We start from the raw sequence: 13,883 nt of genomic DNA on the forward strand, positions 1-13,883 counted from the left end.
TAACAAAGACAGTGAATTTTGTTGCATTTAATGAAAATAGCAGGGCGAAAAAAAGGAAAAAACGAGTAGGAATTTAATATAAACAGAGTCCGAGGAAATTGCAATGTCTGATGGGAGAGACAGACAGACGACACCCTTTCGTTGCTTAGAGTTTGGGGATTTCGAGGAGTCTCGTTAGCTGAAATTGCGCAATGTGCACGCACGAAATGATATAGGGGTTGCTTGGGGGTCGAAACCCCCAGCAACATCTTTTGTTGTTTGTTCATCAGGTTGTTTTCCCTATCAACTAAAATGCAACCAGACGGAAGCCCATAAAATAATATGGGCAGGCCAAAAAAAAAGAGGCAGAGAACAGAACTGAGTTCCTTATGCACAAATGTTGCGTTTCACATGAGATTGAAGGAGCAGGACTCATCGGCCTGGGAACCCAAATAAGGGAACTCCACGCCCCCTTCGACAGCTGTAAAACCCATAATGATAGAGCCGATTCGGAATGAGTTGATTGGTTATGATGTGTACCTTGAGAAAGAATAAACCCCCGGCGGGCAGCATTATGCGATGCGAACCCGTATCCGTCTTCAGTTCGCGACCGTCCTTAAACCACTGAATGGTTGGTGTTGGATTGCCCTCGGCCTGGCAATTAAACGTAAATGGATCATTTTTTGGCACCGTCGTGTCCATGGGATGCTCGATGATGCGTGGATTTTCACCTGGAACGGAAAGAGGGAGGGAAACGGTTTTTAATATTATTTCTTTTATTCCCTGCGAGTCTGTGTGTGATGCAAGGTAACCCTACACCGAGAGTGCCACTCAAGTGGCGTGTTGTTTTCCACTTCGCGAGGAGCGGAAAAGGATCACATGTGGGAGAGATCCTCCTCGGGGGACATCCCCTGCCCTCCAACGAAACTCATCTTTGACGGCTAAACAAGTTTTGTCACTTAATGCAGCGGCAATTAAGAGGCCATTAAGTAGAATGCAGACTGAGACCTCCTTGGTGGGGAAATCCCAGCTCAAAATTATGTTAAGCAGCAACGAAATTTCACTTGAGGCGGCTGCTCCTCTCAAATTCAATTAACTTCATGAAAATATTTGCCAGCCCACGGCTCCGCGCACAAAGGACTCGGGTACCGCCAGCGACTAAACATAAATTTGTGCATGTCGATAAGGATGAAACAAAGGACAACGCTAGATAAACTTTATTAAAAGCAGCAGAAAGTAACGATAGACAGCGAAAGCAGTTGGAAACAAACGAAAGAGCCAACGAGCAGTTGGGCAACAGCTGAAATGTAATTACAAAAAGCGCTTAAAGGTGAAAAATGTGTGTGTTGGCCAAACGCAGGGATAGGGACTGCAGGGAGCGATGGAAATCGCCGGACTGAGGTGGAATGCCTTTGGTTAGTAACATCATTCAGCCGGAAATTAAGTTTTCCAGATTTATTGAAAGCGGATAGTAATGAGAGCTTGCAGCGCTGCAGAGGTACGGAAAACCAGAGCAAACAGGAATAGAGATGGGCGAGCATCACTGGTTGGCAATGGGGAATAAGTCACGGGAGGAGTGATTTCAAGGGTAGTGAGTGGGTATATCAGTTGGGGACAAACTATCATCATTTTAAATACATGATGATATCATTCACTGTTTTTAAATAAGATTTATATTATCCCGAAAAGCCTCTTATTATAATTATCTCTTCTCTGTTTCTAACCCCTCCCGTATTTCATTAAGCCCTCTAAGAAGCAACCAGATCTGCTCGCAATTCGACACCCTAGGCGTGACCTTTGAACCCCTGGCCGTGCCAATATGCAAATCGCATCGCATCGTGACACTGTTATCACTATGAGAAATCACCGAATCAGCATCCAGTGATTTCCATTTCAGCCCAGCAGCAGATGAACGATGACATTTGTCAAATGTGTTCCAGCAAAAAAGGGGACAGAGGCTGTTGAGGGAAATAGAAGGACTGCACCTTGGACATTTGTCAATTGCTGTTGTACTTGGCTTTTGATGTTGCCTCTGCTGCTGTTGTTGTTGTGATTGCCACCCGAACAGCAGCCTTTTGTTGTATTTACCAAGTGGGGGAGCAGTGATAGGGGGGGAGCTGGGCTTTGAGCCGTTGTCTGATTTCGGCCATGTCCAAAGGCATTGTGCTTGCCCCTTTTGTTTGCCTGAACCCGTTGTCATGGCTACACTCTTGTGTGCTAATTTAAATGATGAAATATACTCGAATAGTTCTGTCATGCCAACAGCGCAGCAGCTTATTAAAACCCGAAGCACCAGCAAGTCTGCATATTTTTTCAGTTTTTATAACCAACACCGGCCACAGTTTTCCTTGCCGGCAAACAAAATATTTAATTAAGCAAAAATCTGCTGCTGGTGAAGAAATATTTCAGCATTTTTTGTTATCCCAGCGAAAGCAAACGAAACCACACAGAAAGCAGAACTAAAAGGGAGACAGGACTTCGATAAGCTAGCCAGGAGAAAAGGAAAAAATCAGGTAAAATGTGTAAACTTTCCAACAAGAATTTTTGCACACGCACCGAGTTGGTTGCGGCAGTTGTTAAATAAAGAGTTGAAGTTTTTCATAATAATATGTAAAAAGGCAAGAACTGAGAGAAAATGGCAGCAGAAAAACTCACCCAACACTGGAGCACAATAAAAGGGAAATGCAGTGGGGCTATAGAACACTGGTTGGGCCTCAACATAAAATAAAGTAAATAAAACATATGAGTAATATTTTTCCCTAAAAATATAAGCTTTTAAGGAACAGAAAAACATAAAGGTAAGGATACCAATTTTAAAATGTTGATAAAAACTTGTTAGGTGCCTGCATTGGATGTTCAATCTTAAAAGCGTGCTATAAGCATGCTTTTACTCCTCTTTATTGCTTTGAAATACTTTTCTGTATGTTTTCAGCAAAATAAAATCTTGTAAATCCATATTTCCTGCAACTTCTCAGGTTGTACCACACAATTACCCATTTCTCCTCAGCACTTAATTACGCTCATTTGGCATATATGTTCTTCATTTGTTGTGCATGTGGGTGAAAGTACATGCCGTCGTGTGTGTGTGGGTGGTATGGAAATTTATGCATGCATACACCGTAAGCAAAGAACTCCGCAGAGAAATGTAAAAGAAGTTTTGAGTAAATAAACAGCAACAGGAACAGAGGCAAAAAGTGCTGCCGGCGATGAAATCATGCAAGCATGCACCTAAGCAAACAATCGCGTTCACATTCGGGCTCCAGAAAGAGACAGTCGCTGTGGCGGAGAAAGAGACGGAGGCAAGGAGCTGAGAAAGAGACGGAAACAGGGGGTCTGCAGAACTCATAATGCGCCACTAACGTGTTGGGGAGTTTTGCGGGCTGCAGCAGCAAACACCAAGAATAATAACAGGAAATGCATTTCGTATAGTCGCTGTTAAGAAATCGCCGGGCTGCTGTCTGTTATCTTAGCTTATGTTGTTCTTCTCCCCGTTGTTGTTTTTGTTTGCTGCCGTTTTTGTCTGTTTGCCCAATATAAGCATAAAAGAAATTGTGTAGCCCGGGAGCAGCATGAGAACCTGAAGTGGGTGTCATTCGCCTGAGGTTTACCTAGTGCGTAGCCGGTGATATCTCAGGACCCCTTTAATTAATCGTTGAAAAATTTGGTATACGAATAGATTACGTTCTTAGGAGACCACATACCAAAAATTCTGGTCCTATTATTTTCTATTTTCTTCCTTACCTGAGATTTGCCTAGTGCGTAGCCGGTGATATCTCAGGAACCCTTTAACTAATCGTTGGGAAATTTGGTATATGATAGATTCTTCGGAGGCCGCATACCCAAACTCCTGGTTTTATCTTTGAAAAATACCGAAATTCTCTTCCGCATAAAAACAATATACCCCAAGAAAGGGTACCAAAGACAAGAAGCATTCACAACTGCAACTACCACTGGCTGCTGTTGCATTTCTGCTAATTTGCTGTTGCCCCGTTGTTTGACTTTGAGCCAGTAGGTGCTAAAAGAGACTCCAGACTCCGGGGGTTCTCAAGCATCTTATGCCAATATGCATCATTATTAGCATGTCAACAACATGCACGCCAGCACACACACACAATGCACACGGTGACAACAAAAATCACAACTTTCCCAACTGACGGCAACATTAAACGTGTATACAAGCAGCTGCTCAAAATGCGTATGCAAATAAGTTGGCCAGCTCCTCACCCACAAGACAGACTTGTAATCAAACAACGAATGGCCGCAATTTAAGGGAGCCGAGGTGGCCGGCAAACAGGTGAAGTTGTTGGGAGCAGCCTGCCGGAAAACCATCATCAAAGCTACATATGTTCAGGTAATTGAAGATGCACATATTCGTACGTATGTTATTGTAATTGCCTGTATTTAATGTGCTTTAAATTAAAGAGCTTTGTAACAAAATCTGCTTTTGACAAGGCTACAATATCAGAAAATGTGATCATGCATGTGGTTAATGCGTAAATAACTAACAATGGTTTTGGGAGCATTTCTCCTAAATATTATAAACATCTATTTGTATAATTACATGAATACTTAAGTGTATTGTAAAAGTTACAATTAAGTTGCAGCCTGTTTTACAAATATGCTTAAAATCCATTATAAAAATTATTTAATTTTCCCTTTGGCTGAACCAAACTTTATTTATCCCTCGTCAGAAAGTAAAAGTTTTTTTCGCTGCTGCCCTCACAAATCACAGAATGTCAAACTGTGGCAGCTTGAGTACTGCTGCAACCATTTTCCTTTTTTGTGTTCGCCTTTTCTATTTTTCCCCGGTTTAAAAAATGGGGGAAAGCGACAGGTTGGAAAGTCCTTGATGTGAACTGTGACGTCAGGCGAGGAGGGTCTGTTAAAAAATTAACTGAGCTCCTGTTTTAGTGCCATTTTGATTTTCGTTGTTCCCTTTTACTTGTACACGGTAAATATAAAGGGAAATATTTAATAAAAATATTTTATAATGTTCAAATAAATTTCGCTAATATTAACTGCCTTGTTTAAACATTATTTTGTATTTTTGCGTGCAGCTTATTGCCATTATTTATTGGGTTTTTAAATCTATCTGACAAATCAACTTTTTTCTCTGTTGTTTCTTGCCCCAATATTGTTGGCTCAACAACAAACTGAACAATAATTTATAAGCTTTTAGTGCAACGCGACTTCTTGGGCAACAACAGCAAAGTTTTTGATTTGCCGCCAGCTGATGGAGGTTGCTGCGTTGTTGCTATTTCAACTTTCTGCTACCATTTATTTATTTATGCTGAAATGTTTAATTTTTAATGGGCATGCAACTCGCCCAGGCAGCCAGCTCAAATGGGGTATCCTTTGCGTTGGGGGCTTCCTGAGAGCTTGAGGAGTTCGTAAGCCTTTTGCACAACTTTTGCCACTTAAGCTTTTGTACAAGTAAATGGGGAACCGGAGTGGGTGTTTGTGTATTTCCGTATATGGGTATTTCAGATTTGTGTTTACAGACTGGTTTCCTCCGAAGTTGAAATACGCTTATAAATGTTCCCTAACTTTGTTTAACAATTCTTGAATATTAAGTTTAGGCATAAAGTCTTCCTAATACGGCCTAAGTCGAAAGATCATTTCAAAATTGTGAGGAAAAATTAACAAGTTGGAAAAACATGTTAAAAAAAATTAGAGAATTTTCTCTTCGTCGTATTATTTTTTTGAAAAGTCAATGTGTTTCAGGGAAATTTTTCACTCATTGTTTTTTGTTTTTATTTGTTTGCTTTTGTATTTGCGCGCCTTGCGTTTGCTTTTCTGCGTCTTCGCCTCCTGGTGATTGTTGTTTTTTGTTTGCTTAGACGGTCGGGAGGGAAAACAGGAGGGGAAAACTAAGACGAGGGGGTTTCTGGAGAACAACAACATCCTCGAGCGGAAGCTGCCCGGTTGCCAATTATTTAAATGCTGGTATTTACCTACCAACACGGCGGATGTGGGCCAACTCGCAGGGAAATAAAAGGAAAGTCGGGGTCGGGGTAGCACAGGCGGACTTCTGGCAGCATAAATCATTATCACATTTATGTAATATGCACAACGGGCCAAGATTTTGGGTGGTTCTCCGACTGGAGTGGGAATGCTGAGAAATCCAGCTCCGACAGGCAGAAGAGCAGCCAAATATTTGCCCAAAATGGAACCCGAGGGCAGCAATAAAAACCGCAATAAACCAACAGGGATTATGGTCCATAATGTGAGGATTTTCAACAAGCTTCGGGAAACTCGCACGATAGCATATCCTTTTCCCTACTCTCCTGCTCCCTTCGATGACTTTGGCTTTTATTGTTTTCGTTATTACGGCGACAGGAAAAAAAAGAGGAAAATGCACAAGAAATCAAAAAATCAAATAAATTATTCAAAATGTTGTTTGGGCCAAACACGCATATTAATAGAAGAGTAACATATTGCTTTATCCTGAGACCCGGATGAACCCTCAAGAACCTTTGAGTCCCTTCCCATCTGGAGTCAATCCCGTTGGGCGAGGCATTTGATTAGGCACAACAAGAAACGAGAAACCGCAGGCGCCTCCCCTGCTGAGAGCTATAGGAATAAGATGGCCACAGTGGGCTAGAGATTTTGAAAATATTTTTAAAAGACATGCTAAAGCATATTAGAAAAATATATAGAACTTGGAAGTTTACTAAAATATATATTTGTTTTAAATTCATGTTTGACAAAAAAATATTTAAATACAAATTTATAGTATTATTAATCACATGAACATGAAATGTAATACATTTTTAAGTATTTTTATTTTCTTTTTTTTTATTACATTAATTGGATAATCCTTGTTCCTAAGATAGAATTTGTTATTTATTTTTTGAAAGTTACCCATACAAACCACTGTTTCCAAAGCCATTTGTCTAGTCTGGAGTATTTTCATCTCGCATTTTCAATGTCAAATTTATGCCAGAGCACGCCAGCTCGAGTCTGGAGGAGTCGCTAATGAGCCAAATCGCCCGAAGGTGCCAGGGAAAATGCTCCAGACTCAGACAGTCGGTCTTTCTGTCTGTCCCATCTTGGTTTTGGTCTTGGCTCTGGAGATTTTTTTCGCACATTGTACGCATGTTGTTAATTTGGCGCCACAGGGTACGAAATTCCCAGACCGCCGACCCCTTATCCCCTGGTTCGCTAGAACAACTTTTCCATTGTCTGAAGGGGTTTCCAGGAGGGGTTTCCCTGCCCTGCTCCATTTTTGTGCGACTTTTGCGCTGTTAATTAAATTCGACATTCAAGTCTCATGTGAGTGTGTGTGCCTTTTTTTCGGAGGGGTTGAGGAGGGTGGGAAAAACCACTTTCCGCTAAAGGGAATTTGGGATCCAAGTTTCCTCTCACTCACTTCGCTTATCAGCAAAATATGCATTTCTGCTAAAAAGAAGAAACCGCCACAAAAACGTCGCCAGCTCGCCTCGGCTCTTATCAATAATTTCATAAATGAAAAACACTGAAATCCTTTTAAAGGTTCCAACCAGCATATTTGCGATCCCAGTCCCCAGTCATAAATATATATGAGAGGTGCACGCAAAAAAGGGACTCATATGGCTGGGAAAAAAGAGGGGACTATCAATGTCATATTTTTTACACAGCTTTTTTATCAACTCTTTTATAGTTTATATCTTTGTTTTCTATCTCGCCTTCCTTTTGGCTCCATTTACTCGAATGGAAAAGGGTTTTCTGAGTGCTTTATTGAGAAATTGCAATGGCCAAAGGAACGTTTACCCAGCTTCTGATGTAGCCAAAAATGTATCCCGAGCTTATCCCACACATAGTATAGCTTTTATGAAGTCAGCTAAGAGCTATGCTAATCCAAAATCTGCATTATAATGTGAGATCATTTTTCAAAAGATGGAGTGATAAAGATGATGTATGGTGAATACTTTGCATAATGAAGGTGAGAATGGTAGGAAATGGAGTTTAGAGTACTCTATGGATGGTAAAGTCACTTTGATTATGCAGAGAAGATCACACGAAATATTTATCGGCACTTAAAAAATACATTAAATTATTTCTTGGTTTAATTACTTTTGTATTTCATTTACACATCTGTTACTGGACAAATTTAGGCGGATAAATTGCCACTCCCTCAATGTTATTAACCCTCAAAATTTCTAGTACAACCCCAGAAAACTGCCAGTCATCACACCCTCGAAAATTGAAAAATAATCCCATCAAGCCTGTCATTATCACCTGCCAAAAGTTCATGTGCTATCGAAGCCAATATGCCCAACGCTCCACCAAAATAGAGTATGTATTGTGACAACTAAATAATGAATGAAAAAATGGCTGCGTGGAAAAAAGAAGTTTGAACCAAAATCCAATTAATCATTCGGCCTAATCTCTTAATTGTATTTTATTTAGATTTTAATTTGTTTATTTCATAAGCCGATTTGGACAATTTCACAGTTCGCATTGTGCGGTAAACGAAACCCGAAACCGAGTTAAAAACCAGAATAAATTTCATTTGGATGATGTAAAAGCACCAGAGTTCATAATTTGTCAATATTTCTTGTGGCTCCAAATTAATTACATTTGTCATGCCCATTGACATTTCGACAAGTTTTCTATTAATTATTTTTGATAGATGTTGGAACTGTTAAAAATACAACCCGAAAGCTCTAGGAAATGTGTCAATGGCTTGTCTGATTTATGACTGCGACACAGTTTCCAGAAACCGAAATGCTCCACATTTAATATTGGAATTCCGTTTGGCCAGCCAGATCTCTCCAACAGATCGTTATGAATTTCGGTTTTTTTGCTTACCTAGAAAGAGAAGAAGGAAGGGAAATTTATTAGTGAATCGTGTGGTGCATGGGGAATGAGGTAGCCCTACTGATTTCGGGGAAATCTTGAGAGAGCGAGAAAACCCAGTAGCCCCCGAAACTGAAAACCAGACTCAAACCAGTGCCATAAAACAATTGCACATAAACCTCGTTTATGGGACGGACTGTCGCATGTGCAGCATAAATTATGTTTCGTCGTTTTGACATCCCTGACAGATATGCATCTATGCTATAACCCCCGGATCCGTACGGCCAGCTGCCTGCCTTCCAGTCCAATCCAACAAAGAGATCATTATCGAGCCGGGTAAGGGTAAGGGTCGACTTGGGGCAGCACAAAAACACACAGCAAGCCGAGGAAGGAAAAAATGCTCACAGATGTCGTTTATTGAATATCGATTTACGCCGACTTCGTTAGAGAAAAACGCATGTTAAATGTAAATATGAATAAATGAGCTGAAAAACGGCAGCAGAAATAGCCGTCCGGCCATGATCATAAATAAGGCCGGCGATCTGAGGCGAGGGCTCCGACCTTCCGACTCTCCGCCTCGAGTGCTCACTAATAAAAGCGGACTGGGGCTCTCAATGTCACATGTTGCATGTCCTGCGGCCAGACGAAGGAAAAGGAATCCATCGTCCACCATCATCCAGGGTCACTCGAAGCGCGAAACTCAACACTGGCCCAGGGGATGGGGAAAAGATGGAGGGATGACAAACTATATGAGGTCGAAGAGGAAATGCCCTTGGAACTGGATGGGGCGGTGAAATTCCTAATGGATTGTGTATGGTGATTTCCAGATCAATGGTTTCGGTCATACTTTCTGAACAATAGGAGTCGATTTCAAGTGTTTTCAGAACCAATAAGCTAATGTTTAGTATAATAAATGGTTTGAGATTAATGTAATACAATTTAGAATCTTTTCAGGATGTGATTTTGTATTTTCCCCATTTTTTTTGAGAGCAACATCATATAGCATGAGGTATAAATTTTAAAAAATATCTGAAGACTAAAAGTAAGTATCGATTATAGTTTATCTTTAAGACATTTTTAATGGGTGTACTAGGTTTAGTAGAGTATAGTTGATAAAACCATGTTTTAAAATTTATACATTTTTCCAGCTGATAAAAATATAATTAAACTTAGCAATACCCTTTGCTTAGGGTATACGTTTAGCGACGAAATAAAAAGCGAAAATAAACAGCCTCATCGGCCCTGGGCAAAGATTTCCAACTCGGATAAGCAGAAGGCAGGACAACGGCGAGACTTGAACCACAAAAATAAAAAAAATATATGGCAGGAGAAGAAAGAAGGGTTGCCGTCTCTTGCGATGATTGATTTCATGCCAAAGTTGATTTCAATCAGCAATGTTTATGCAGTTTTTTGCCCCTCGACGCTTTTTTCTGTCGTCGTCTGTGGACCTTAGTCGCTTGGGGGTTGGCTTTTGACAAGAATTATGACACTAGCCATATTTGGAGGCCAGTCATTCTGCAGAGTCGGGGGAACACAGGGCAGGGGGCGGGGCAACTGTCGTTTAATTGCCAAAAGCGCATAATTATAAGGCGTACCGAGCGGAGCCACAAGAAGCGTTCACTGAACCTCCTTTTCATTCGGGGCCCCGGGCCGTGAAAAAAGGAAATCAAAAAGCTAATAGGCTTTTTGGCACTGGTCCATTGTCCGAAAACTCGAGTACCAGCAGCTTAAGCGACACAAAACGCAGAGGAAACAACGTTAATCAAGAGCCATGAAATCGCATCGAAAGAGAAAACAACCGGGGAGCCCACAAAAAGCGAAGAAAACACCAGCGAAATAAGCAGAGGCAAATCAACAGATTCTAAGAGTTATTATGGGAGTCAAGAAAACAGACTTGATGATGATACAAATTGCTGTTATTAAAGCGCGAGCGGAAGACACAACAAAGTGGTTGGGCGATACGAAGGTACTTTTTAAATGAAATGAGATACTTTGACGGGGGCATATAATATGCTGAATGCATTACACTTTTTAAGAGATTAAATAATACTTAGGCTGTTATTAAAAAATATATAAATAAAATCTAAAAATAAAATTTGAGGAATGTCCAGCCAGTTGGCCAACCCGAAACGCTTCTACCCTTGAGCTGCTTTTGGGGCGCAAAAAGCCATTAAAACGAACCCTTATTATCCTCAACTAATGTCCAGGCCCAGAGCCTTGCCTTTGGCCCTCGGGCAAACTTATTTAAGCTTCTTTGGCACACACAACATTTAATAAGCGTTAAAAGTAAATGTCATTAGAGAAGGCGTCTTCTGCTTTTCCCTCTCCGTTGGCAGCATTCTGCGCTGACACTTGATGAGCTGTCATAACATTAGATCATGAAGGTCTACCACCGCCCACAACTGCCCATTTTTCCCACTCTGGTCCCTCATTAGTCTTGCGAGCAACTGTTTACTCAGCTTATTATGATAAACATTAAGACTCCATCGCTGGACGGCCAAGACTTTAACGCACTTTAACTTGATTTCGCCCCGAAAAAGAAAACTGCTCTAATTGATTGATTGATGGGCCGCATTGGGTGATTGACTGGCCATATGGCAGAGTCAAAGGTGTCGGAGAAAGTTTTCCTTTTTTAAATAAACAGATGAAATATTTATTTGACTTGCTGAAACATTTCCAGCATTTTCGTTATACTTATTTTTGTTTAATATTTCTAGAGCAGCTGTCATCGCGGCGTGAAATTCGATGCGCTTAATGAAAAGCGACACTTGAAGATTGGTTGGGAAATGCGCATGAGGGGAAAACTCTCTATGGCCTGACTAATCAAAAAATTATGAGACGATTTGTTACAGAAAACTATATCGAGTGGGCTGGAAAAATCTTCCAAGAATGGAAACTTGATTAAGATGTGGGCTCTCATTGAGCCCAAAGAGCGTGAATGATTTGGGTAGGGAATAAATATCATGTACCCCCCATATCTAAACGGCTTGCCACTGCAACTTAAGCCCTGGCCTTTGATTGCCAGTTTGTGTTGCCATTTTTTTCTCCCCACAAATGACTTCCGCCACAGACACAAATTATAATGTAAATCGATGCAACATGAACATGAAATATAATTGAATTGAAAATGTTGCCACACACAGGAGCAACAGCAACCACTGACAGGCGACAGCATCGGCAAAGGGCAAAATGCTAATAAATGCAAACCAAAAAAAATTCAGCGACTTGCAGCAGGAGCAGCAACTCTAAGCACAAAGCAGCAGCATCAGCAAAGACAACAGCAACATGAGGCACTGAGACAACGACAACGTCATGTAACTTGTAACTTGTAACTGGGCATCAAATATGGCCAGTCGAAAGGGGAAAAGAATGTTACTTGGGCGGCAATATATCATCAAAGTGGATATATCCAGTGGACGGACGGATCATCAGCGGTGGAAGGCAGTACAGAAAAAGATACAACCCCGCAGGAGCAGCAGCAGCAGCAGCATCAAATCAATGCAATTTCCATTTGTAAATGACCAAAATGAGCAACAACAAACGAATGTCAGGTTTGCTTGGCTCGTTTTTTTCGGTTTTAGAATGCTTGGACCACCTGGAGGAGAGCCACTGATAGAGTTCTTAGAGGCTGCTCTCCGCCCATCCCCCTCCAAGTTCTGACATTCCATTTTCGCTATAATTAATAAACACATGGCAAAACAATTTATCAGTGGCTGCCGGCGCCCGAGTCATGGCAAATCGATTAAGCAATCTCCGGCTGAACAAAAAAAAAGGAAAAATGAATTAAAAATTACACAAAAAAAGGCAGTAAAACTGCGACTCATGTGAGTGCAGAAATATGAAAAACGACGCCGACTTTGGTGATGCATGTTGCCAAAGGGCAGCAGCAACTTCAAGACTTGCCCCCCGGCAACTAGAAGGCAGGATGGAAAAAAAAAACGCAAAGAAACCAAGAAAACTTGTCTGCTCTTTCGGGCAGATTTGTTTGCTTTTGCTTTACTTTGGCGGCAGTGGCAGTAGGAAGAAAAAAATTCAATTTAAAAATTATTGCTGCACTTTGCTTGTTGCTCGCTGTTGCTGGTTGCTGCCTGCTCGTTGCACGGCAGCAACATGTGACTCCTCCGGCCCCCAAAAACATGTAGATTATTTTAAGAGGCTGAAAGAAAAATGGCTTGGCGAGGAGCAACATAATTTGTTGCCAGCAACATGTCCAAAGTTCCTCGCGAATGGCAGCCTAAAAGTTTAATTTCGCATTTCGCATTTCGCATTTGGCATTTGGCTCATTTGCATTTTACTGTCAAATTAATCCAATTTAACACAAGAACCGCGACTTCAATGGGGGGAATTTCAATCCATTTCAGAGGGCTACGCAAAATGCGGCCTGCCAAAACGAACAACATAATTACCGTTAAGAATTGCGAGGAGCAACATCAGCAGCAGCAGCAGCAGCAGCAACAGCAAATGCAACAGCAACATCATCAGCAGCAACAATAAGAGACATGCCCCGGACAGGCAGCAGAACACAGAACGTTTTGGGCTCCTTAATTGCCATTGGGAGACTCCATTTGGCATGGCCAAGCGGTCCAAGGAGTCCCAGAGTCCGGGCTCCAGGTTCCAAGGCAGCTGCCCAAGTGGCCAAGAGCACGATTCTGCGGGCCGAACTCCACTCCGCGCATTAGCAATATGGGAAACGAATCGGGGCTGCTCTTGACCACAGGTAAAACGCAGCAGCCGCAGCAGCAGCAGCAGCAGGAACAGCGGCAACATTGCGGCATGTGCAACATGTTGCTGCCTGCTCCCTGTTGCACGTATCGATCGCATTCCGCGTTCCTAATTCGCTAGCATTTTACCAAAGCTTCTTTACCATATTCAGTTGGAGTCGGCTCAGAAGGGGAAAGGGGGTTTCAGGCAAAGGCAGCAGATAGCGCGACTTGACTTGACTTGACTGTCGCAAATCAGATACAAGAAAAGTGCTCGCCAAGGGGTGAAGAGTCGAGTGGGGAACCAGGAGAGACAATGCAGGACCCTGTGTTTAGCATATGCAGATGGGTCCGGGTCTGGCTCTGAAGCTCCATCTAAGCACTGAGGAAAATAAATCAATTTCTGATGTATAAAAGAACTAA

At 41.7% G+C, this 13,883-nt stretch overlaps 1 protein-coding gene across 1 annotated transcript in view; it reads right to left on the reverse strand.

The window, feature by feature from the left end:
• Positions 1-13,883, reverse strand: part of LOC108027788 (roundabout homolog 2) — a 40,561-nt gene that overhangs the window by 15,605 nt on the left and 11,073 nt on the right. The window contains exon 2 of the mRNA XM_017099356.3: positions 520-710. Within this exon, the coding sequence (XP_016954845.1) occupies positions 520-710 (191 nt within the window). The remainder of the gene's footprint in view (positions 1-519; positions 711-13,883) is intronic.

The sequence above is a fragment of the Drosophila biarmipes genome, chromosome 2L, assembly GCF_025231255.1.
Source record: "Drosophila biarmipes strain raj3 chromosome 2L, RU_DBia_V1.1, whole genome shotgun sequence".
NCBI lineage: Eukaryota > Metazoa > Arthropoda > Insecta > Diptera > Drosophilidae > Drosophila > Drosophila biarmipes.